The 26,594-nt window shown below is 42.2% G+C and overlaps 1 protein-coding gene across 2 annotated transcripts in view; it reads left to right on the top strand.

Moving 5' to 3' along the window:
* Positions 1 to 10,143: 10,143 nt before the first annotated feature.
* Positions 10,144 to 26,594, top strand: part of SLC25A16 (solute carrier family 25 member 16) — a 33,488-nt gene continuing 17,037 nt past the window's right edge. Inside the window, exons 1-3 of one of the 2 annotated variants that reach the window (XM_020807987.3) lie at positions 10,144 to 10,376; positions 13,036 to 13,128; positions 25,735 to 25,868. In XM_020807987.3, coding sequence (XP_020663646.1) covers positions 10,274 to 10,376; positions 13,036 to 13,128; positions 25,735 to 25,868 — 330 coding nt within the window. In that variant the 5' untranslated portion in view covers positions 10,144 to 10,273. Of the gene's footprint in view, positions 10,377 to 10,529; positions 11,134 to 13,035; positions 13,129 to 25,734; positions 25,869 to 26,594 lie in introns of those variants that run through there. The other variant, XM_072995206.2, reaches the window with a different exon arrangement.

Consider the following 26,594-nt stretch of genomic DNA (forward strand, 5'->3'; position numbering starts at 1 on the left):
ATTTTGTGCCTCTTGACTTTAAAGTTCCCTTTCTGTTCAGTTGGATATAGGGAGTTTTCAGTTAAGTATTTATACATAGATTTTGCAAGTACTCCTGTGAGGAGCTTGAACATAGTTGGAAGGGATGTAGTCGGTCTATACTTACTAGGTTCATTGCCCTTTTGATGATATTTTATTATCAGAAATGTGCGCCTGTTGTCATCCAGTGTTCAGTTGTAGAATTTTGAAGTAAGTGGTTAAATTGCACTGCTATACGTTGATGGAGATGTGTTAGATGCTTTAACCAAAATCAGTGCAGCTCATCTGGACCAGGTGCACTCCAATTTTTCACATCCTTTACTTGCCTCTTAGTAATTTCAGTTGTTATTACAATATCATCCATTTGCTTGCCTTGATTTTCTTTACAAATTTCTTTAATCCTTGAGGCGTTCTTGTTATGCCTGGCTGGGCTTTTCCACATTTCTCTCCAAAATTTTAGAGCATAATCTTTACATGGGCCTAATTTCTTTTGCTCTGCATTTTTTCCTAGAGACATATAGAATAATCATTGGTTATTTCAAAATTGCATGTTTTATCTATATTGTTTCAAGCATCCATCATATCTTTCAATTTTATTTGCTGTAGCTGTTATTACCCACTATTTTAATTTTTCCATAGTTTCAACAATAGTTTTTCTTTCTACGTCATATATTTTGCATAGACTGGCTTTTACTTTTTATTTTTTAAGTTTTGAATCTTTCAAGTATTTTAAGTTGCTAATGTCTGCAGTAATTTGTTTCTTCTTCTTTACTGAAACAAAGTAACAAAGATACATCTCTCAAAATGTTTTGCTGTTGTTTCCTTACCTGCAAAGTACTGTATATTTAAGTGAACTATGAGTATTCCTCATTGTAGCATCCAAACTTGCACTGCAATCAATATCCATCTTTTTATACTCCTCCAGTGTAGCTATAGTGGTTCCCTTTACTCTCCTTTCTTGCTGACTGCTAATGACTATCTTGAATTTACCCACATTGGGCAAAGGAATACTTTGCTTGTGAAAAGAGCATTCCAACCAAACTATTTATCATGAATGGGGATGAATTGTAGGGCTGCCCATAAATCCAGTGTGTAACAGCCATACCAGTCTGAACCATTTGTGAACCATTGCTTAAATTTGTATCAAACTGAGACATATTGAGAATTATACAACAATTACATCTCGTTGTTTTTTAAGTTGAGAGAATATATTTTTGTAGTGACAAGTACTACTAGTGTTACTGAGTGAAAAGAAAATTATGTTCCAGCTACAGAGTGTTTTCTACAACTTGTTCCATTTCTTTCATTCATATACCCACTGTTTGAGTGAGTATCAATGTCATTCATATTTATGTTTATTTATTTTATTTATTTATATGCTGTCTTTCTCCCCATAGGGGAATCAAGGCAGGTCACAACAGGTAAAATAATAAAGTTTAAAATACTATACTGTATAAATACAACATTTAAAATCTTTCTTCCCCTTGTTCGTTTTAATGAATAGCCATCAATAAAGTTAAAGCAGTGCTGGCTGTGCGGACCAATTTCACCAGCTCTACAAGTAACTATGGATAGTCCATGTTCTCTTTCTCTCTGTGTGTGTGTGTGTATATGTATATACAGTACATATATATTAGCCCTTGAGTGGAAACTTAAACATATGACTTCTGACAGGTTCCCCCTCAACCTACACATACTTCAAGCCCAGTACCCCAGCCAATGTTCAGAGACACCTGTCCTCAACTCTGCCCAAAGCAGACAGGTTGAGCACTTAAGCTCATAAACTTTCAGTTTTCAGGATATATGTGAGTGAAAATACGGTTGTTTATAATTAACAGATCCCTGATAATGGGGGGAAAGGGGGGGAATTAGTGAGGAAGTAATACTCACAGTGCCAGCAAGTTCAAGTTTATTGTATTAGCTAAAAGCCATCACAATTTTTTAAAATACAAGTATGATCAAATAAAATCATTATAAAATCACAGTCATATAAAATAATAAGACACCCTTCATATCTGGGAGTCTCCCACCAGGAACAAAGTTGAATGCCAGAACGGTATAGTGGTCAAATACAAAAGAGGGTAGCTCTTTCGCACCTATAAAAGTTGCCTGGAAGAAGGGGGGGTATCAACAAATGAAGTTTGTCTTGCAAGTCCCACCTGCTGAATTGTCCTCCTCTATATAACTATTAAAGGCGTAAGAGACTTCTCTTATTTTATGCCTGTCCATACCATACAGAAGGAACCTACTGACAGATGTGCAGCAAGGGGGACTTTTGGGACTATGGTGGCTATTCCCATCCATTGGCTGAACCACACACCATTGTTTCCCTATCTCCTGATTAATTCCCAAAAACATGAGTGAGAATGGGTTCTCTGTATTTCAGTATGGGCTGGCCAAAATCCTACTGCATTTTATTGAGTTTATAAGGACAGTGCTTTTCCATTTGTGTGGATGGGCATTGCAATGCTGATTGTGTAACCAGGCATGCAATCAGTTGCGCAATCAGGGGAAGACCAGGTGCACAATGGATGGTCTAGGAAACATCATTTACCTGGTTGTCTGTATGTAACTGCATCAAGCAATATGATTCTGATCAATGGGAGCTGTTGCGATGGAGATGAGGAGGAGGAATGGTGTTTGCCTAAGTATCCTGAGCTATCCAGCCAGCTACATAAAACAATGGTGAGTATGATTATAATTTTTTATATTACATCTTTCTTCCTTGAGGTTTCAAGCTATTGTACAACATATTTTTTAAAAGTCACCATAAATTGGAATTGACTTGATAGCACATAATTATTTTTATTATGTCCTTTCAATACATACAGAAAAACATGTACTGTATACACTTTTGTACTGAAGCAGACACGGGGTACAGATTGATCACAATAATCAGAGATAGGATGCAGTTGTGGCTGAGTATGAACTCTTGGGTAAGAGGAGTAATTAATCTAAATAACTGTATATGTAAAAGTTTAAAACATATCCCACATCCATAGAAGCGTGCTGTTTTAAGGAAGTACTTTTCCAGTAGAAAAGGACAGAAAAAGAGAAAGATTCTTGGCATCTGACCCCATCACAGCTCTCAGAAGCCACTCTCAAAGTGCCTTTATTTTTTTCAGTTTGCTTCTAGACTGGAGTTTTCTCCTGCTCACAATTAAAAGGCATTGAGCAACTATTTTATTCTTTATTTCCTCCCTCAATACACTTACTGTATTTCTGATCAGAAAAAAAACAACAATGAAGGAACCAATGAGGAAACAGAAGAGGACTACAAATTAAATAAGCTTTCCAGGTTCCTTTGCTCAGAGGTACATTCAAATACCACAATAAAAGTGCAGTCTGAAAGTGCTCTGTGAATTTATTGTTGTGGATTTGTAGCTGAGAAAAGCTCCCGAAGTAGGAATTGTTTTTCTGAAAAGGACTGGGCACAATGAAAAGCATTAGTCGGAGTGAGCTTTTCTTCTTGCATTTGTATAGGCTGCTCACTAACATAGTCCTCCAGGTGGCTCACAACCATCAAATACTAATGTTACAGTATTTCAATGCAATATAAGAATAAAAAGGCAGCATAAACTAAAGCAGAAATATATATATAATCAATAGGTGGATTCCATACTGTCAATGTGTATATATTTACAATATGGCTAAAACTGCTCAGTATTTCAAAAACTGAAATGTTAAAATCAACATTATTGAAACAAAGGAAGTCATCGTCTCCACACGGTTGATGGGGCCTATTAAGATGGTCTGCCTCAGAAGGCTGACTGATCTGAATGGTTTCCTGATAGACTTTGGAGGAATTTCCTGTCATCTTGGCAGGTGATCCTGTTGAAGTCTTGGATGGAATGGGGAAATGGTCAGGGCCATTGACACCAAGTGCTCCTAAGCACCCCCTCCCACAGGGTGGAGCCAAACTAGCTCCTTAGCTTACTAGGGAGCTGATAGTGATTAAAGGAGTGAGAGAGTAGAGGGACAATAGTGGGAAACTCAGAACAAATTCAACCAAGCATGAGCTAGGATCCACTGGGACCCTTACTGTGCCATGTTTGTGGCAGCAAATAAAGCCTTCTCCTCTGCCACCACTGCATCTGCACCATGTTGTCCAGCACTGTTTGGCATGGTCAAGGGCCTGTTATCTCTTGGCTCACAAGAGAATGTGGACTATTTGACAGCCTGCTGTGAAGAATGTGCACAATATTTTGCAGACAAAATATCTAGAACAGCTCTGATTTGGATGCGGTCGTTGATACAGATCCTGTGGATGTTACTTTAGCCTTGCCCTGTGTTAATGAAAACATTCCAGTTTGTGCAGCCTGAGGATGTGAGCAAGCTGCTTGGAGATGTGAAACCCATCACATATATGTGGAACCCTTGCCCTTCTTGGCTTATAAAAGCACTTCAGGGAGGACTAGCCAAATAGATAAAGGAAGTAGTGAATGTCTTTCTGGCTCAAGGCATAATTCTGTCCTACTTAAAAGAGACATGCCTCTTTTGGGGGAACAAACATTCTGGACCCCACATATTGAATAACTATTGCCCAGTCTCCAATGATCCATTTTTGGGCAAGGTGCTGGAGTGTGTGGTGGCATCTCAATTAAAGGGGTTGCTGGATGAAACAAATAATCTAAATATATTTAAATCTGGCTTTAGGCTTGGTTATGAGACTGCTTTGGTTACCTTGATGGACAACCGATGTTGGCAACTGGACTGGGGGAGTGCATCCCTTTTGGTTCTGCTGCATCTCTCAATGGCTTTCAATATCATTGATCATGGTACCCTTCTCAATCACCTGACTTGGATGAGACTTGGAAGCATTGTCTTAAATTGATTCTGGTCCTTCCTGTAGGGGCAAACTCAGAAGTGATGAGGGACTCCTGTTCAACACTATGGGCTTTGGCCTGTAGCATCCCTCAGGGTTCTGTTTTGCCTCCCATGCTATCTACATGAAAATAAAGGGAGAGGTTGTCCAGAGGTCTGCAGTGCAGTGTCATCAGTATGCTGATGACATCCAACTCTCTCTCTCCTTTCCATTTAATTCCAGTAGCTGGTACAGTGGTGCCTCGCAAGATGAGGTTAATTCGTCAATGCCGTTTTGCGAAAAAATCATCTTGTGAGGCATGGTTTCCCATAGAAATGCAATGAAATTTAATTAATGCGTTCCTATGGGAATTTTTTTTTAAAAGTAACTTACCAGGTAGGGAGCTGGGGAAACACCATCGAAGGACTGGCGGGGGGGGGGGGTCCCTTGCCACGATCACTGGCCTTGGGGATCCCCCGGGGCTTCCCTTGCACAATCCCAGGACTCATGGAGGTCCCTCTGAGCGGCGATGGGTGCTTGCAGAGTCTTAGCAAGACACATTTTTGAAGTTTCTGCCCTTTTCTCCTGCCTTCGGTAAGGCTCCGAATGTAAAAAGGGTTTCTTTTTTCTTTCTTTTTATGTTCGGAGCCTTACCGAAGGCAGGAGAAAAGGGCGGAAACTTCAAAAATTCTCCTTGCTAAGCCCCTGAATGGTGCCTCATTTGTCTTGCGGAAAACTGCCATAGGGACAATCGTCCTGTGAGGCACCAAAACCTTCGCTAGAACCATTCGTCTAGCGAGTTTTTCATCCATCAAGGCAATCGTCTAGCGAGGTACCACTGTACAGTATTTGTAATAGACTAGAGCACATACTAGATGGAGGTGAAGAAATTGAACCTTAATCTTAGCAAGACAGAATAGTGATTCATCCTCTGTCAGACAGGTTACATTGTTTCTGATAACTCAGGTTTACAGCTTAGGTGCACTCGTGGATTTGTCCCTCAGCCTGGATGTCCAGGTTTCACTGCTGCTTAGGAGTGTGTTTGCATATTCCTGGAAATGTCTGGCTTGGCTACAGTGACATATGCTTTAAATCAGAGGTCCCCAACCCCCAGTTCATGGCCTGGTGCTGGTCCGTGGTTTGGGCTGCAAAGACAGATCTCCCACCCCCTGCATGCACTTCCACCCCCCAATTCCACAGATTGACTAAGAATGCTGGCCATATAAACTAATAAAATCCTCTGGAGCCCATTGCAATCAATTAGATGTGGGGGTGGATTATCTGGGTAACCTCTTCCATAACCTCTTTATTAGTCTGGAGGTAAAGCTAGTTCCCAAATCAGTATTTCACTAGCAAATCCCAATCGGTCATATAATTGATTAAGGCATCTGCCACCGTGTCAGTTTCCATGTTACGTAATGGAATTGCCTCAGGATATCTTGTGGTGAAGTCCATAATGGTTAGAATGTACTTATGCCCCCTTCTGGTGGCTTTGGGCAAAGGGCCCACCAGATCGATTCCTAGCCTTTGGAATGGGGTAGAAATGATTGGCAAAGCACATAATTTGGCTTTAGTCCTGTCCTGCCCTGTCCCTCATCTCCGACAGACATCACAAGTTCTGCAATAAGAAGTAATCTGTTTATCCATGCCTGGCCAAAATAAATTCTGGGCAACCCTTCTTTTGGTTCGTGTGATCCCCATGTGTGCCCCAAACAAACTACTGTGAGCTTGATTTATGATTTTCTCCCTGTATTTACTTGGGACCACTAATTGCTTTTGGGGTTCTGCTTTTCCTCTGTATGGGGTGGCTAAAGTTTCCCTATAGAAAAGGTCTTTATACATGTAAAATCTCTCAGGGCATTCAGGAGACAATACAGTGGGCGTTCTGGCTGCTTCAAAGCAAACCCCCAAGCCAATGTCCTCCTTTTGCTCCTGGGCAAATTAATGTTTATTGGGATTCTTCAGAAGCATGGGATCAGTTTCAGCACCACTATTAATTTAATTATTCAAGGGACTCTCTCTCCAGGTCTCCCTCTGCTAATGTATCAAATTCTGCTGCAGTGGGTGATGTTTGGCCCCCCTTTGAGTGTGTAAGTACAAATGCACTTTTGACATGGTAGGCCCAGTGTACTGCCCGGGAAAGCTTGGTAGACTGGGCCTACCGGGGGAAGCCCTCCCCTGGTAGGCCCGGTCCACCCTGGGAAAGCCTGCGTTGAATTTGGTGCTTTCCCCACCTCCCTCTTCTGGTCTGTGGGTCGATTCTCCGGCCACAAGTTGATTGGAAATCTTGCGGCTGGAGAAATCCGGATGTCGAAAAGTCCGTAAGTGGAGCCGACTGTAAGTTGAGACTCCACTGTAGTTCTGCCTGGAATTAAGTTGTCTTTAGTTATCAGATCTGAATGGGCTATAGAAATTTGAGATCCGGTGTCCCTTAGAGCAATGTATTTCTTTCCTCCCACTAATATCTCTTCTCCAGCATTTTTGAGAAGGGTATTGTTATTTTTATATAATAACAATGTACTATAGGGGCTTCAGGAATGTCCTCCTCAAGATCAGTAGAAGCTGTGGTTGCCATGGAAACAGGACTATGGTTACTGCTTCCCTCAGAGGATTTAACTTGTTTTAAATAGTACACTTTTTAGTTTGATTATTATTCTTCCCAGTATTAAGTTTATTTCTTGTACACTGAAACTGTAAATGTCCAGACTGATCACAGTTGTAACATTTATAATTCTTTCTCTCATTCTGAGGAGTTCTGATAAACTTTCCCTCAGGGTTCATTTCGTTCTGAGGACTAGGCCATGCTAATTTAGATGAGGCACCACCCTGGCCTTCATTCCCTGATGTTTTACTGTGGTACTGTTTGTTAAAAGGTTTTGTCGAAGGATTTCTTATGATTGTCCCAGGTTAGCTTGTTAACTTTAACCTCAGAGAATCTGAGGTCTTTGTACTCCCTAATATGATCTGCCTGTTCACCAGCTTCTTTTAGAGTTTTAGGATTTTTGTCCCTAACTAGATAGCACAATTCCCCAGGTAAAACATAGTAAAATTGTTCCAATCCTATCACAATTTTCATCTCTTCTAGAGAAGTAACTTTTTCACGTGTCATCCATTTGTCCAGATACTGGTGTAACAGACACCAACTGAGCATATGATTCTTCAGGCCTTTTAGTAAGGGCACGAAATTTTCGCCTGAGAAGTTAGGCATTTATGCAATATCTGGAAAATACCATTTTTCTATAGGCTTCAAAATTTCTAGCCTGTTCTAGGGGAATGTGAGAATAAATCTCAAGCAATTCTCCACTGATTAGTGACCTCAGAGCAATCATCCCTTCACTATCTCTGATATCAGAGTCCCAACACGCACACTCAAAAGTGATAAGATCTAGGACAGTCCCCTTTCTTATTACGGAGAAATTTCTTAAGATCAATTTTAGCCAGAATTCCTCCTTCATGGGAGCTGTTATTATTGTTGTTATTTTTAGAGGTTATTTCTAATTGTCTCATTCGTATTTGAAAATCCATCTCTTTTTGTCTTAATTACATTTCTCTTTGTCTATTTTCTTGTTCAAATGCCATTTGTCTGGCCTCTTGCTCAGCTTTTTCTCTAATTTCCAATTCTTTAAGCTTGAATTCCCACCGTAGCCTTCATTTTTCAAACTCTTGAGAGCTTAGGACACCTGGTCTTTCTGAGGCATTTTCCTCAGTCTCTAACTGTGCTCCTGGAGTTAAAGGGTCTCCATTTCCCTCCATTTCCTGAGGTAATAAACTTTGTGCCTCTTCAGACTCAGTTTCCACCATGACTAGTCTTTTAGTTCCTTTGGGAGGCATTTTTATCTGAGTTACTTTTTCTGGAGTGTTTTTATACTGATTTTATAATGGACCTGTCTTTCTTTTTTTTCTTCCAGTCACTGAAATGATTTCTATTTCAAGCAAACACTTTTTTTTCTATTCCCTCAGATCTGCTCTGACCCCTGGTTTATGTTTTTTCCACAAGTGCTCCCTAAACTCTCATAGCCTTGAATTTTAAGCTAGCCCACTGGGTCTTCAAATCTTGAGGTAAATACACAGGAATTTTATCTAAGAGTTGTTCCCTATCTTAGACACCCCCAGATCTGGGTTCAGAAGCCTCCACCACTAAGCTTTTCCCAAAAGCTCTAGTGGGTTACCAGACTTCTTTTACCTCAGACCTCTGTCTAAAAGGTACCCTTAACTCAAGAAAATTTCTCTTTAAACTCAGGCTTGACTGGATTTCTTCATATCCCACCGCTAGACACCAATTGTGGCATTCGCCCCTGGTGCCCCTTGCCTGACTTCCCAAACACAGAGCACACAAACGCAAACTCCTCCTCCTTTTTTTACCCCGTTGCCACCAGCTGATCACTAAATCAACGTTACTTATGGAAGGATGAAGATGCAGGTCCAAGCTTCACTGTCTTTTAAATAAAACACTATCTCTCCACTCTGATCTCACTTCTCTCACTGACTGACTGTTCACTCTCGGACTCCGCCTCTTTATTACATATCTCTCAGCTCCGCCTCTTAATATTAGCCTGCAACATGAATATGCATAACTACTTGTCATAATAAGGGTGAACGCTACAATAGGTTTGGGTTCCCCACCGCCCCCAAGGCCAGCATGTACCTTTTAAACAACATTTTAACATGACAATGAAATGTTAACAGGGCAGTGGAAGCAAATGGGGGGAAAGCAATGAGGGTTGAAAGCCTCTTCGTAAAACGGGCGGAAGTATCTCTTGTTTTCCCTAGCAAGGGAACGGTGAGGAGAACTCGGCCTGTGGTATTTCAACCTGTTCTGTAGCTTTGGGAGGCGGCCCCGCGGATGTGGAGGAGTAAAGGCACGAAAAAAAAAGTAGGGGGAGGAATGGAGACGGAAACCCGCTTCCCCTCATTCCGCACCGAAGCCTCCGAGAGAGGTCTAGCCTGGGATTCCTCTCCGTCGCCCAGAGAGCAAGAGTCGGACACTTCATGGGGGGGGGGGAGGCGAATACTCTGGTTTCTCTTCAGATAGTATGAGGGGGGGGAGGCGAGGCGAGAAGGAGCAGGAACCGGAGGCCGGCGGTGGGAGGAAACCCCACGGCCAACTCCGCACCCAACTCTCTCCCGCAAACCTCCGACGCCCTTATTAGCCGGCTCCGCTGTCCTGGCTGGGCAGCTCCAGAAGGCCGCAACCTCTGCCCGAACGATGCCCAAAGCTTGGGTCAGGCCGGAGAGGCTCCTTGAGGAGACTCCTCTTCCCGGCTTTCTCCTCCAGGATATCCGCGCCGAGCTCCGCCTCTGAGCCTCGCTGGGCGGAGACACCCGGCCCGCTCGCCCGCCCGCCCGCTCTCCCTCATGGGGAGACGCTAGGCACGGCCTAAAGGCGAGTCGCTGCGGTTTCCTTTTCTTGCCCTCTCGTTGTGCGTCTCGGAAGAGACCCAGCCCGGCCCCATGGCCACCGAGGTGACGACGGTGCCGGGGGGCCCTGGCCCGCGGTTGCCCTCGTCTCCAGCGCGGCGGGATTTCTACTGGCTCCGTTCTTTCGTTGCAGGAGGTAAATACGGGTCAATCCTTTGTGCCGCGAAGGGGCATGTTGTTGGCTTGGCACGCCGTCACGGTGCGGAGTGAGGGTTGCTTGCCTGCCTGCCTCTCCGTGCCCATTGGGGCTGGGCAGCGGCCCCAAGTTGGCGACGATTTGGGGCGCCAGGCGGAGTCCTCCGTTTTTATGTGAACTCCGAGTGGGACTTCCGCATTGTGCTGCTTTTGTGTTGAGTTTCCCCCACTCGGCTGCCTGCGTCGGCGGCTTTTCTTTAAATCTTCTTCACTCCATTCGAACAGCTCCTGCTTAAAGACACGGATTAATTTTTTGTTCATTCGCGGCTGTGCTGAGAGAGGAAACGAGGCTTCAGTCATAAAGAAAATGACTTCAGAAACGAACTTTAGGATTGTGCCCTCCTTACCATGGGGACAGAATCTACTCTTGTTCTGCCCCTGGCTTTTGCTAAACATGATCTGGAACTGTCTGAATAAATGACACATTTAGGGGTCCTCCAGGTTCTTCTGTGGCCAAAAGGTACCCATTCGAAACCAGTTCCTCCGTGGGCATATCTGTACTTGATGGGGAAAAATGCATCTACTACAACTTGAACCAGGCAGAGTATTTTAAGATCTCTAGATAGCTACTGATTTATGGCTAAAGTCATTTTTATAAACTACTGTATATGCAGACCAGCAGATGTGGGGGAGGAAAGGCAAGATCCTCCTGATTTTCAAAGATCAGACACAAGAAGATCAGTGAGTCCACGCAGAAAGTAAGTTCAAGTGTTATCTAAATGAAGAGTGTAAAGCCATAGGAGGGGGAAGGCTAATATTACATTCAGAACTGCTTGTTAGGTTTCAGATCCTTTGTAGTCTAGCAGGTAAGCTTGGTTATGTGAGGTGGGAGGACGTTATACAGATGTGACTAATAGCATATTGATGGTTAAAACTTACAGTAAGAGTTATCTCTCAGATCTTTTCCATATCCTTGACTGAGGATGTTCTAGTGAATAATCTGAAAATTCTGAAATTTGTAAAGCTTGCACAGTTGTATTTAGGTGGCAAACTTTGTTTTCTGCACAGATTTACAAGTGCTGTATATAGGTAGCCCAATATTTGCAAAAAGCAGGAATTTTTTAATGTGGTAGCTGATTCACATGTTCAAATTCACATGTCCAAATTCAATGATTTTTAAGTGTTTCATATTTTAGAGGAAAGATTAGGAAATGCCGCAGTCCCTTTCAAAGGTGAGGCAATTGCTGGAAGTCCTAGAAGACAAAGGAGCTATCTGAAGTGCTGCCTGTCCAGATCAACATAAATATATTGTATGAAACTGCATTAAGCTTATGAAACTACATATATTATTTTTTTAGAATATCGTAATATTATTTGGCATGGAACTTCTTGGATGAGAAATTATGTAATTAGAGAGCTTTAAAGAATCTGATATTTCTGCTATGGGAAGGGTGTTTATTATTGGTTCTGCATTGTGTGGCTTTAAACTTGGAGTCCAGTGTTGATTTCCACCTAGCTGAGTATCTAGGATGATAACTCTTAAGAGTGTTTCCATTAGCTGATAGGAGTATTAATATTAACAGTCATGACATGATAACATTTCATTTAGTACTTTAAGGCAGTTGAGTTCTCAAAGAATTACATTTCTGTTAGCTGGGTAAATATTACGAGAATTACGTAAGGCAGGTCACATTTGTTACCCTTGTATGAGAAATAGGAGGTACTAGACAGTACAGTCAAAACTCAGAGATGCACCAATTGGAGTAGGTTTGGAATGGGTAGAAGCCTCTTATGCAGGCACAACCCCTTTGTGCTACCTCATCTCAGATCTGCCAGCGTAAGTATTGCTGCTATGCTGGGTGAGATTAGCCAGCAGAAAAAGCAAAAATAGGTTGGAGAAGGAGAGGAGCTGCATTACACCAGCCTAACCCCTCTCAACTCAGACTCACAGCCATTATGGCAGCACAGTTAGGCCAGAGTGAGGTAGTCCTAAATAATTTCCACTCTCTTTAGGATGGGATGATGGTGGTGACTTGAATCAGCAGAGCTTCATTTGCCCCAATTTCAGCACAGCCAGCCCTCAGTTGTCCTGACTAGTTGCTCATAAAGACTTGTTGTAGAACATTTTGTCAATTCTTAGTTTGCCCATAAGGACTTGTCAGAGAACATCCTGTCAATTCTTGGATGTGATGTCAAATTTTCAAATAATTTGGAGAAAAATATAGCTTTACCTGGCCCAATGCCTTTTGCAATCCTAAATTTGCAAAGGCCAGCAATGAAATTATTTCATGGCATGGTTACTTGGTTGTTTGCAAGTTACGGGAGAGAGGATGTACTGTCTAACAGCTCATGCTATTAGACAGTACACTATGGTCTTGCATATTGCACGATCAGACTCTTGAAGCTAACCTAGAAAGACAGCTGGAGATGGACGGTATCACGCTTTGGCAAGTAGCTTACTTTTTTTAATGTGTTCTTTGTGTGCTTTGCACTTTATCAGAGATGGGTGCAGGACAATTTTGTGAACAAAGATCATAACCACTGAGTGAGGGAGGTCATGCTTACTAGGTGTGGGTTGAACTTTGCTTTTGCTGAATATTTGACATGGTCATGGCATTTAGCAACTAGTAAACCGTGATCATTTTCTGTTTGTATGAAAGGTGTTGCAGGATGTTGTGCCAAAACAACCATTGCACCGCTGGATCGAGTAAAAATTTTGTTGCAAGCTCATAATCATCATTATAAACATCTAGGTAAGCCAATTCTTCTATATCTTTTCTGGAATCTAATGTAATTTATATCTGTAAAGGAATTAAACTTTATTTTGATCTTGCTTCTGCAGTTGCTAGCAGCATGTGAAGCAGTGATAGTGTTTAGTCTGTATTTTTCAATAGGATTTCAAGCATTGAGCATCTAAGGCTTAGTAATAAGTTTTGTTTATAACTTTCGATATATACAAGTGAGTTTAAAAAAAAAAACAAATGTCATTACAGCTTTTCACAGTAAGACCCCAGTTCTCAGCCTTTTCACAATTAGGAGACACTGATACCCAAAGACACACTGGAATATATCTGAATGTTTATCATATGTTTTCATAGTATTAATGCTCATATTCCCACTCTTCTTAGCTCAGAATGCAAGCTGGTACAGTACTTAGTTTCATCCTATTAGGTAAAGACCAGTATTGTAGCATTCAGACAATGAGACCTTTACATAAATGGACTGCACTGAAACAAACTGGAGTTGTGTAATGTACAAGAATGTGATGATTGATGTAGTTTTCCATGACTCTGTTTCATTGTAATGAGCTGGTGCATTGTAATGAGCCGTGGTTCCCAGATACAGAACCTAGCAGTCCTCTGCTTGTCTTCTCAGAGGTATCTCAGGTATATTGATCTAAATGAGTCTTATTCCCAGGGAAGTTGGGGTAAGATTGCAGCCTAAATTAATTAATTTGGAAGTTTGGTTTAGGAATAACTGCACTGTTTCTGGGACAAAAATGCTTTCCAAATCAATTTTCAAGCACTGATGTAAAGCTTCTTATGCCCTCTGCTTCCCTTGCTGTTATTTGTTGCATTAGTTATTCTTTTGCTGAGGACCCTGCTTTTTTCAGTGATAAAATGTAAACTTTCTCCCACAATTGCTACATTTAACATCTATGTCAAACATATTATGTCAAACATAAAATAAATATGGAAGAAGTTTCTGTGGATTGTGCATTTTCAGCAAAAAGGGAGTCATAGATTTCCATTGAAAATGGACAAATCTTTTGAGTTCTTTGATTAAAATCAAAGCTTCAAACTTGATGGTAGAATACACACACTTCATTATTGCCTGAAATTGCTAGATGTCCTTAAAAATCAATCTGTAATCTTCAAAATATTTCAAAACCGTGTGATGGAGTGCATCCCCCTTATGTACCTATGTCTGCAAATGTGAATGTTGAGGACGTATGTTCCTCACTATGCCCGTGACCTATAAAAAGAATGGGCCAATGAAACCACATTGTATATTCCTTGTAAAATTGGGATGAAGTGAAAATATTGTTAAGATTCCTTGGAAATGGAAGATTTGTGTAGTGATATTTTGAGACTTCTAGTATCCTTGTCTCTTTTAGGGAATTCAAGCAGAGAAATAAATAAAAGATGACATTGATCAGAACAAAAAAGAAGGTTTGTTCTGATCAATGTCATGTTTTATGACAAATGAGACCCAGCAGTAAAGCATGGGCAGGCAAAATAAAGTAGCCCTCTAAAGACATTTTGTGGAACACAGTCCTGGGCAGAACTTCCCTATCTCCTGCCAAAAAAAGAGGTGAAGGCTCCAGGAGTAATGGGGCAGCCCCTATGCAGTGAATAGCATCTTAAGATACCTGTTGGTTTTGTTATTTCATCATTTGGGGAGAATCTACAGCCCGAGAGGATTGATCCTAGATCTGCTGCGGTTGCTCACTCCTGAGTTAAAGGAAAGGGCCTTTATATCTCTCTCCTTATTTGGCTTGGTGTACCTTAGGAGTAAATGCTTTGGTGTCACCTTTCTGAAGAAAGCAGTATACTTTGTGAGTAGTTCTGAGTTGGTATGAGAGCAAAACTTCTTATAGTTGTGCTATTTAATTCTATATACAATGGCAAAAATCTTGTTAGTGTAATTCTTTGTAGTGGAAGCTGATGATATCAACTTTTGCACATAAAATTTAATTAAAATGAATTAAATGCTTCCTCTTCCCCATGCTTTTAGTTCCAGTGCTCCCTAGGGCTCACTTTTGATCTGAGGAAGCCTTTGGTAACCTCAAGAGGGCAGGGGTTGAGTCACCAAAATAAAAAAAATTGCTGCCAGTGGTCCCAAATCTGCCAGTGGAAAGCTGGTGGTGATTTTTGGCAATTAGAGGCTGCTGGTCTTTATATTATTGATAAAGAGCCACATTCTGCAGTCCATAATAATATGATTAGTCAGCTTTGAACAGTTGTCATCCTTTCCATGGTGAGTGATTGAACTATAATGAAAGAGCACCATCTACGTCTTTGGCTTGTGTCAATGGGTTCAGCTTCAATTTTGGGCAGGAAGTACCACAGGAGTCGTCTTCTTAACTTTAACAACTTCATCTTTATTAGGTACAAGTGGTTCAACCTTATTAGAAAAGGGATCAAAGAAACTCAACTCTGGCAACAAGCCGTAACTATCCAATACATAATCAGTCCTCTCACCAACCAAACTCAGAGGGGTGCAGGGCCAAATCTCTCCACATCCATCGGCTTCTGTAGGGGCGCGCTCCACACCGCACAAATGGTGCCGCAACATGGGTGCCTTGCCCAGTCACCTTCTAGTGGCGGAGTGTTGTGTCAAGCATCAGGTCAGATAACTTGCTTGCCCCTTCCCTTGTTCTTAGCGAAAATGACTACAGACCATTCAAGGGGCTCGGATCTTAACTCCTTCCCTTCCTGCGAGGGTGGGTCGGGAAGCAGCCCTCCTAGTTTTAGGTTTGGGAAGTCCCTCAACAACTCTTGGGTCTTAACCCGCTCGTACTCCCTTAGCCGTTCGATCTCTCTCTTTCTCTTCCACAGCTCTACTTCTACCTCAAAACGGTGCTCTCCTTGGGTATTTATACTTTCCTCCCAGACCGACAACTCCTGCTCCACCCCTTTCGCGCCTTCTCTCTCCTCCACTAAGCTGACTTCAGACTTCCCATTTTGTTTCTCTGTCTTCGTGGTCGCATTTTCCTTTGAATCCTCTCATCCTTACCTGTTCTCTACGTCCTTCCCCTCTCTTTGTCCTTCACTAGCAGGGGACCGCACACTCTCTGCTATCACTCCTTCACAGCTTGGAATTGAAAAGAGGTGGCAAACCTATCCAGTAGCTCTGTTGTCTTTTCCTTTGGAGTATACTGCAACAAGGAAGATATCTTTCCCCTCTTCAAGCTCCAAGGTAGAAAGAAGAATTGTGTGATGTTTGCTTGTCTGAAAGCTTTAGCACTGCAGTTTACATCTGAACAGTTTGTTTGTTTGTTTGTTTATTATAGTTTTACCACTCCCCATTCTCCTTAAAAGGAGACAAAGCAAATATATTTGGGATTGGGTGATCTGTATGCTCAGTGAAGGAAATGTCCACATTTGTACAGATTGTATTGTAAACAAAGGAAGAAATGATGGTCTTCAGTGTTTATTAAAAAATTGGCAAAACAGAGTTAATATTTTGATGATATATTTTTCTGTGGAAAATGTTCCACAACATTTTTACTCCTCTCACATTCACATGGAAGAAAGGAAGGATACTGCAATACCCAACTGTTGCCCAGGATTGCCATAAAGATTCTAAGCATCCCACCTTGTGAAATTACCTGGAAGCCGACTTAGGGCCTTTTAAGGAGAAAGGCAGGGTAAAATAAACTTAAATGTAAAAATAAAATTAAATAAAATAAACAAGGCTTTTAGCTCAGTAAAGACAAAAAAGAGGAATAGATTAACACGTGAACACACTGCTAAGCTTATGTCCATTTTGCAAAATCCTTAGCTTCTCAGTCAGTCACAAGGACAAATAGTCAAAACACAATGGAATAAGTAACCTATGCCCACTGACTCACACCCAACTTTTAGTAAAATAAAATGTTCCGCTAATTGTGAGGGTTTGATGTGACAATCTCAGGATTCTTCCTTTTTGCTAATAACTTCTCAAGACACCATTTGCATTAGTAACGATGGAACATTTATTTTTGGACTGACAAATAAACCATTGTCTTGAAATGGCACATAGTCTCTTTCTCTTTCTTCCAATGTGGTGGGAAGGGGCTTCCTTCATTGTCGTTCCCGTCTATACAGGCAACGGGCATGGACGTGTCTCCAAGGACATCCTCGCGCTTGGGTTATCCTCCGGGTTTGAACGCCTCCCAGGCCTTCTCCAGTCTACCTTCTTCATCATCTCCAGTGTTCACCATTCACTCCTCTCCCTTCTCTCTTGTTCTACTCTTTCTCTTCTCTTAACATCTTCCTCCACTCCCTAGCTTCTGCTTCTCCCCAGTAAGATGGTCTGGGAGGAATCACCGCCCTTCTCCTACGGTCAGCCTCTTCTCTAGGCATCTTCATTCTCTCCCACTTTTGGGTCCAAGGATCTTGCAACCAGATCCATTCCCAACCTCTCTCTAACACTTCCCCTTACCCGCTTCTATCTCTTCCTTCTCTCTGCCTTCTTTTCCTGTCTATTTTAACGGCTCTTCCTTTACTCCCATCCCCCTCAAGCCCTGGGATAATTCCTGCTCTTCTGCCTCCTGGAGGGACTCCTCTGGGGCTTTCTCTGCAGTCATCAGGAGTAATACAGTGGTGCCCTGCAAAATGGCTTCCCCTATGGAGGATCTTTGCTGGACGAGCAGGTATTTCCCCCATTGGAATGCATTGACCAGTTTCCAATGCATTTCAAAGGGGTTTTTTTCTGCTTGACAACGATTTCACTTAACAGCGATTTTGCTGGAACGCATTATCGTCATCAAGCCGGGCACCACTATATTCCCCTCCTTTCTCTGTCTCCTTGGTGGGAATGGAAGGCGCTCCAGCGAACGGTGACCCTGACTTGCCTCCTGGCTCACACTAATTTTACTGATATTTTCAGTTTGAAATGGAACTGAAAACTATTGGATATAATGAATGAATGACGTTGAAATTATAACTTAGCAAAATAAATGTATTGTTGCTATATCAGGTTCGGCCATCTTTAGCTATGTATCCTCAAAATGTGTTATTTCTAGTCATTTTTCATTAAATCTAAGGGAAGTATGCTTTTGTATTCGCGAAGGCTTTCATGGCCAGGATCTAATGGTTGTTGTGGGTTTTTCGGGCTCTTTGGTCGTGTTCTGAAGGTTGTTCTTCCTAGCGTTTCGCCGGTCTCTGTAGCCGGCATCTTCAGAGGAGAGTGTGCTCTGGTGTAGTTGGCTTGGGAGTGCTGTATTTATGGCTATGAGATAGGCTTTTGTCTTTTTCTGTAGATGGGTGATTAGTGTGTCTTGTTGTGGGTGTATTGTTGTGCTAAGGAGAAGAGATTATCTGTCACTGTGTTTGATGGGTGTCATTAGCTGGTCTTTTGTGTGTAGTGATCCCCTGTCCTTGTGGCTGGGTAGAATTTGTTGACCTTTTGCACGCTGTATTTTTTTGAGAGCTGGGAACCAAGTTTTGTTGAGCTTGACACTTTCCTCTTTTTTGTTGAAGTTCTGCTGGTGCTTGTGGATTTCAATGGCTTCCCTGTGCAGTCTGACATAATGATTGCTGGTGTTGTCCAGTATTTCAGTATTTTGAAATAGAATTTCATGTCCAGTTTGTTTAAGGACATGTTCAGCTACTGCAGATTTTTCTGGTTGTTTTAGTCTGCAGTGTCTCTCATGTTCTTTGATTCTGGTGTGGATGCTTCATTTTGTGGTTCCAATATATACCTGGCCACAACTGCAAGGTACAGTGGACCCTCTACATAAGGAATTAATCCGTATTGGAATGGTGGCTGCAAGTCGAAAAGTCTGTAAGTTGAATCTCCATTGACCTACAATGCACTGAAAACCGATTAATCCCATAACCAGTGGTTTTTATTCTACAGTGGTGCCTCGTATAGCGAGGTTAATCCGTTCCGGATTAACCTTCGCTATAGTGAAACATCGCTGAACGGATCAAAAAAACCCATTGGAACGCATTAAACATCGTTTAATGCGTTCCAAATGGGCTGAAAACTCACCGTTCAGCGATGCTTCCTATGGCCGGCAGCCATTTTTGTGCCCTCGTTAAGCGAGGTGAGGGCGCGAAAACGCTGCGCGTGACCATTTTGGGGCTTCCGGCGGCCATTTTGTCCGCCAAACAGCTGATCGTGGGGCTTCGTTTTGCGAAGATCGGTAAGTGAAACGCTTGCCGATCTTCGCAAAGCGACTTTCGCCCTATCTAAACGTTGTTGAGCGATCGCATTAGCGATCCCAAAAAAGGGATCGCTATGCGATTTCGTCGTTGTACGGTGCGCTCGTTAAGCGAGGCACCACTGTATTTTTATTCCATTTTGGTTTTTTTCTGGTCTGTAAGTCGATTCTCTGGCTGCAAGTCGAATCTAAATTTTGCAGCCAGAGAAGTCTGTAACTTGAAAAGTCTGCAAGTCGAGCCGTCTGTAAGTCGAGGGTCCACTGTATCCGGTATACTCCTGCAGTGTTGAGGGGGTCCCTTCTGTCCTTTGCTGACCATAACATTTGTTGTATTTTTGTGGTGGGCTTGAATACTGTTTGTAGGTTGTGTTTTTTCAAAAGTTTCCCCATGCGGTCCATGACCCCTTTGATGTATGGCAGAAGTACTTTATTTTTGGGTGGCTGTTTTTCTTCTTTAGTTCGGTGTTGTTTTCTTGGTTTGATGGCTCTTGTGTTTTTCTCTTTACAGTGGGGTCTCGACCTACGAACGGTCCGACTTGCGTACTTTTCGACGTACGTACAGCTCCAGCTGCAAAATTTCGGATCGACTTGCGGCCAGAGCTTCGACGTACGGACTGAAAAGGCAGGGGAAAAGGGCGGGAAATTCAAACCGTTGGTGGCGAAGAGGCTGCTTCTTTCGCTCTTTCGCACCAACGGTTTGGAAAAGGGAGGCGATGGGAAAGCCCAACCAGAGCAAGCGAAGGGCAGCGCAGCAGCGGCGGTGAGAAGGTCTTGCTCCCCAGCCGGGGAAACCTATTAAGGAGAGACTCCCTAGCCATCGGTGGGAACCCACCCCTCCCCCCTGCTCAGCGCCCGATGGATTTCCCCCATCGCCGGGGCTCTTACATGCAGCCGGAAGCTGGGCTGGCCGTTCCTTGCAAGCCGGGGCTATTTGCAGGCGAGTTCTCCCTGGCTTCTGTCATCGCTAAGGGGAAGCCGCCCAGGGCCTCTTCGGCGCGGCGGTAATCGATGCCGGCCAGCCCTCGCCTGTGCTGATGACTTTAGGCATGCTGGGGTCTGCGTGGCCACCGCAGGAGGAGCAGCAGAGAAGCTGCAAAGCTGCCCGGTGGGGGAAAAAGCCCTGATCGGCTCCCGCCGTTCTCCCCCCCCCCGCCCGGCTTCTCCGCTGCTGAAACCACCATTGGGGCAACCCTTTGGGAGAAGCCGGGTGGCGGGGAAGAAAGGCAGGAGCCGATCCGGCCTCTCTCCTTCACCGCGCGGCGTCTCCTGCAGCGCTGCGCCTGATGGCGGTTTTGGCAGCGGAGGAGGAGAAAGGCAGCGGGGGTGGCCAGGCTCGGTGGCCAGAGCCTTGGCCCGGCAGCGGGGGTTAGAATCCAGGAGGCCTTCTGGCAGTGGGGGTGCAGGTAAGGTTCTGCTTTTTGCTTCTTTAAAACTTTTTTTTTTTTGTCTTTTGCAGGGTGGGATTGGGCTGGTGGGGTTATGTTTGTGTTTGTTTTGTTTTTTTGCAGCCCCTGGGCTTGCAGTGTTTTAGTTTTTGGGGGTATTTTTTTCCTGTGGGTCTGTGCTTAAATGTGCTGGGTTGCAAAGACTGGGCTAAAAATTTCAAAAGTGCTTTTAACACTGTTCCCTGCCTCCCCCCCTCCATTCCTTGCCTCCCCCCTCCGTTCCTGAACTCTTCTTGACCTAAGAAAAAATAAAAAATACTGTATATCCCCATCTAGTGGTAGAAGGCAGAATAGCAGCTTCCCATTAGTTTCTATGGTCCGGAAAGAGCAGATACGGATTAAATGGTTTTCAATGCATTTCTATGGGAAATGCACATTCGACCTACGAACTTTTCGACTTGCAGACTGCCTTCCAATACGGATTAATTACTTAAGTCGAGACCCCACTGTATTATAAAAATACTAACAAAATAATTTCCACTTAAATATTGAATATGTTTGAATATAACATTTAAACCAAACATGCTAAAACAGAAAAAAATTTAGAGCACTGAAAAATTGTTCAGTCCTACGTTTTCTAGAAAACCCACATCACTGCTGAAGAAGCTCCTTGGATGAGTAGTGAAATATTTCAACCTAATAAGAAAGAAGTCCAGTTACCATGACTAAACTTCCAGATAACCCCACCTGGATGACTGAGAATCTTCACAGATACTCTGCTGAAAATGTTTCCTCAGTTGTGCAGTAGATTTTAGAAACCTATCAATGACAATCACAATTTTAAGAAGCATAAGCTCCTGTGTGAGAGAGACCAGGCCCAGAAATGCATCTAATACCATGCTTACCAATGGATGCGTTAAGTCAGTCAGTCAGTCAGTCAGAAACCTTTATTGGCATACTGAGTACAGTAAAACAGACAAATACAATAACATACAACTAAAATGTTCACTGGGTAACGGGTAGGAAGAGCCAGCCAAGAGCATATTTAGGGCTCTTCATTCTGCGAGACCGTGCTACGACGTCTCTGCATGATGGCATATACGTATCTGGCAGTTGGTAAGTTCCTTAATATTGCCACTTAGAAGATGCTGCATTTTCCTCATATCATCCCATCCGGAATGGGAGGAGAGAAAAGCGCACAGATGGGACAGGCGAATATCCTTGTACAGAGTACAGTAAAATAGCATGTGCTGCAGGGATTCAACCACTCCCTGACCACACGGGCAAAGTCTCAGTTCTATTGGTAAACCCTTGTACCTGCCCTGCACTATGTTCGATGGTACTATATTGCATCTGGCAAGGGTAAAAGCCCATCGTTCTTGTGGCTGTTCTAAGTGATAGAGATAGCTCGGTCTACAGCCATAGCTGAGGGGCAACTGAAAATGGAGTGGAGAGCAGACTCTTTGGGCAGCGCTGTGCAGAGATTGCCCCTCTATATCCAAAACCCTTTTTTTGATTGTTGGAAACACCCTGGAGGGGGGTATTGAGCCCAGTAAGTCTGGTGACAGCCCCAGGGTCTTGATTTTCTTAAGAAATAGGGCAAGGCCTTTTGGGAACAGACTATCTGCCAAGAGCGCTTGGAATAAGATGTCCTTGGGTGAAAAGAAACAGATTTTAATCCAATATTTCAAGAATCTGAGCCAGGCCTGAGTCTCGATCTTGTGCTGGCCACCTTCAAGGCATAGAGCAGCATAAGATATTGCAGCATAAGGCGTTAAGTATCGTCTTTGTATAGCCATGTTTTTAATTAAAATGTTCTGCAGATTTAATTGAGTATTATTTCTTTCACCAGATGACAGTTTAACTTGTTAAGTCAAAATACTGTTGATAGTACCAAAATCACCAGTATATCCTTCCAAGTTATGGAGAATGAACATTTAACTTTAATTTGATTCTGGCATGCTAAGCATACGTTTGTTCTAAGTCACTGTGTCCCTGAACCAAATGTGGATTGTATAAAGTAAGTGAGGCAGGGTAAATATCAGCAAGGGCTGTTTGAGCAAAGTCCTTTTAGTTATTTCTAAATCTGCTTCCTTTTAACTCTCTGATTTTCATCATTCCAGTATTCTCTCCCCCCCCATTTGAGTTTGATACTGAATTATCGCTTCCCCATTAATTATTCTTTTAGTAATATTTTAATTGACATTTTGATCTAGCTACTAATTTTGATTTCGTTTGTTGGCTTTTTCTTCCAATTTTTGTGTTTCTTTCATTTCTGCTACCCAACTCCCTGAACATACTGTTGATCTAATTCTTCCTCCATTTGCTCATCACATGTGTGTATAATACAGGTTCTGTTGGGTCCCTCAGTTTTTTTCTTTTTCTTTCCTCTATCTTTACTTTCCGTCTTTCCCCTTCCTCCTAAAACAGCCTATCATGATTCATTTGGTTCTTATTAATTTTTGTTAGTCCTTCTTGATTCATCTTCTTGTTCTGCATCTGCTTTTCTCCAGACTGTATTCTTAAGTAGCTTTCTTCCTTGCTATTCTTTTTTCTTATAATATTCAACCATGTTTCTTTAACTGATATTTGTGTGTTAGTTCTTAATGGCCAGAATCCTACTGGAATTTTGGTCTAGTTTAAATGCAATGGTGTGAGTCAAAGCAGCAAATAGCAGTTAATTAACAGTACTCATATACCTATCTGTATTCCAGGTGATTGAAACCTTGCTGTGACAAGGTCCGTCTTCAGCCGGGGGGGTTGGGTAGTAAAGGCGGGAAAAAGACACGGTGGAGAGTCTATTTCTTCCGAAGTAACAGGTTTATTTGAATGTACACTCAACTCAACGGGATCAAACGGATCCTTCAACACTTCATCAGTCAAAACAGTATATCTCTTAGCTTTTATGACGGCTGGATTTAACTCTTCCCTTACCAAGGAGCCGGGCCGAATCGTTCGCGATCCGTTAGCGGTTGAAGTGGGGCACTCCGTACGGCACATATGGTCCCACAACAGGGATGTGGGGCCCAATCCCCCTCTAGGGGCTTCTGTTGGAATTCTGGGCCCGGGCGGATAACTCTCCTGCCCCCACCAGGGTAGTTCGCTGGGAAAACCGAGACCCTCCATTCTAAGGGCTCATATACACGACCGCGTCCGCTAGATAGAGAAGGCTCTGGTAGCAATCCCCCACCTTTCTGTAGATTAGGGAAGCCTTGAGCCAGGTCAGTCTGGCCCTTCTCACCCATTATCCAGTCAGTCTGCACACCTCTATTCCCAGCTCGCCTTCCCCCAACCAACTAAACTCCCGCGCGTTTCTTTCCTTCCCTTTCACCTCCTCCCACATGATCAAGTCCAGTTCAGCTCCTCCCTCATCAACCAAACACACTTCTGTTGGTCTCCTCTGTAATTCTTCCTCGTGTTCTATCTCCACTAAGATTCCCTCTGCACAACCACTCTCTTCCTTCGAGTCTTTCTCTTCTGAGGACGGCACACTCTGACCTACACCTTCACACTTGCATATTAGCTGTAATTTGCTGCTGTAACAAGGAACAAAATCCTGACAAGATTCTGCTGACTCTTTCCTTTCTCTGACTCTTTCACTTTCTCAGGCCAAAGGTTAGTCCTTTGTGCACAAATTTTTTCTCCTCTTTTGTCACTCTCCTGTTCAGTTTTCATTTTCTTCTTTTCAGTGCTGAGCTGGTATTTCTCAGTCAGGATAGAGGTTACTTCTAGGTAGATGTGGCTGACTTTCATGGGACTAAAATAATCGAATTCAGAAATTGAGGTTTCCATTCCAGTCTTCAAACATAGACTTTGGCTCAATTTAAATGTTACACTAAACCATGGGTTGTGTTATCCATACTTGAGAACTGAAACAGGTTGGGCATCCAAACATATAGCCAACACTATAATTTGCTTGTCAATTTTCGTTACCTGTCGCAAGTCCAGTTGCCTCTAGAGGTGGGATAGTTACTGTAACTGAATTCTATTTGTATCAAATCATAGTTCCAGCATGGATTAATTTAGGTCTGCAAGACTATATGTGTAGGTTTAGGATATATGAATGTACCAGCCAATTAGAAACTTGGTACCAGCCATTTTGAAATTGTAATTTAAAACTTAACAAGTTTTCTACATATATTGTTAAAGATTCTTCAGATATTGCTTGCATACATTGTTTGGAATGTTGACCTGTCTTTAACACAATAATTGATCTTTTAAAACTATTTCTTTTCTGTTATTGTGTAAATATTGTCTATGGAACTAGAAAAGTAAGAAAGCAAATACAAAATATGCACTGATAGAATATTAACAATGTACTGAACCAATTGCAGTGGTTATCATAAATGATAAGCTATGGTTTCCTTATAATGCTAGCTTATTATAATATATGAATCATATGACAAAAATCGATCTGTTTATGTATGTGTTTATTCAGCTAAGTGTTGTCATATAGTAAGTTCCTATGAATAATATATACAGCGGTGCCCCACATGACAACGATAATCCGTTCTGTTAAAATCGCTATAAAGCGAAATCATCGTCATGCGAAAGTAAAAAACCCATTGGAATGCATTGAACACTGGTTAATGCGTTCCAGTTGGGGAAATACCTGCTCGTTTTGTGAAGATCCTCCATAGGAGAAGCCATTTTCGATCGCTGTCTTCCAGAAATAGGTCCGGAAAATAGCGGGGAGCCATTTTGAGAACCACCGATCAGCTGTTTCTAATCGTTGTCCAGCGAAAAAACGGTTCCTGAAGCAGGGAACTATTCACTGTTAAGCAAAAAACCCCATAAAAAACTCATTAAGCGATTTCATCGTGAAGCTGGGTCATCGTCAACCGGGGCACCATTGTATTCTTCAGTAGTTTTTTACATAGCTGTGGTGCTTACTAGAAATTTTGGTGGAATCTAAGAAAAATTATCAAGTTTAGCATGGGAATACATTCATTTCTAATAGCCGAGCTTCCCTCCCCCAGTGGTTTTCTTCTCTGATATATAAAAAAGTTAATAGGATTTTACAGATTTAAACATCCGAAGAAGTACTCACAGAGGGCGAATGCTGTATCTCTTAAATGTCTGTTTTGTGGTGCTGACAGGTGTGATTTCTACGTTGTGTGCTGTACCAAAAAAGGAGGGCTACCGAGGATTGTATAAAGGAAATGGAGCAATGATGATTAGAATCTTTCCATATGGTGCAATTCAGTTTACAGCTTTTGGCCAATATAAAGAGGTAATTCTTTTTTTTTTTACTACAGTACATATACAGTATTGGTTTAAAACGGATAAAACATGAACTATGTTGTGTAATTACCAGTTCTCTAGTGTTCATATTTTGTTTTAATATTTATGGAAGACTAAATATCACTCTTACTATAAAAATATTCTACAAGTTCATTGAAATATTGAAAGTAAAATATTTTCTGACATCCATACATAGGCTATTAATAATTTTACCTTTGCAAGCCCAGGCAAAAATAAGAACAAAACAGTGCAGTGATTATTGTGGGGTAGATTAAAATGGAATGCAGATAAAATGACATTCCACTTGTTTTTGGATCCATTTGCTAGTTCGTTACCTTGAAAAAATTATATGGTCTGTGCTTTGCATATGCCCCCTTTATGTGATCTCTTGTGAGGTTAGATGGTTCACATGTATTCTTTTATCAAAGAAGATCAGCAGAGATACCATGAGAGGACTCTCAGGAGAGTTTTTCGTTTCTATTAGAAATCGTTTTCCTGACAGTGGAGGTAGGGAATTGCTTTGTAGCCAAAACAGAATCATCAGGAGAAAAGTAGATAATTCACATTCTTTGGGGTGGAGAACCATTGAGTTTGCAGCACATAGAACTGTAAACTTTCCCAGCCAAAAAGCTCTACATGGATTGCATATACTCTGTAGCCAGAGTAGTTCAATACATGTTTTAAAAGGAAAATGGAAGATTAGTGGAGGGTGAAA

Source organism: Pogona vitticeps, chromosome 3 (assembly GCF_051106095.1).
Source record: "Pogona vitticeps strain Pit_001003342236 chromosome 3, PviZW2.1, whole genome shotgun sequence".
Taxonomy (NCBI): Eukaryota; Metazoa; Chordata; class Lepidosauria; order Squamata; family Agamidae; genus Pogona; species Pogona vitticeps.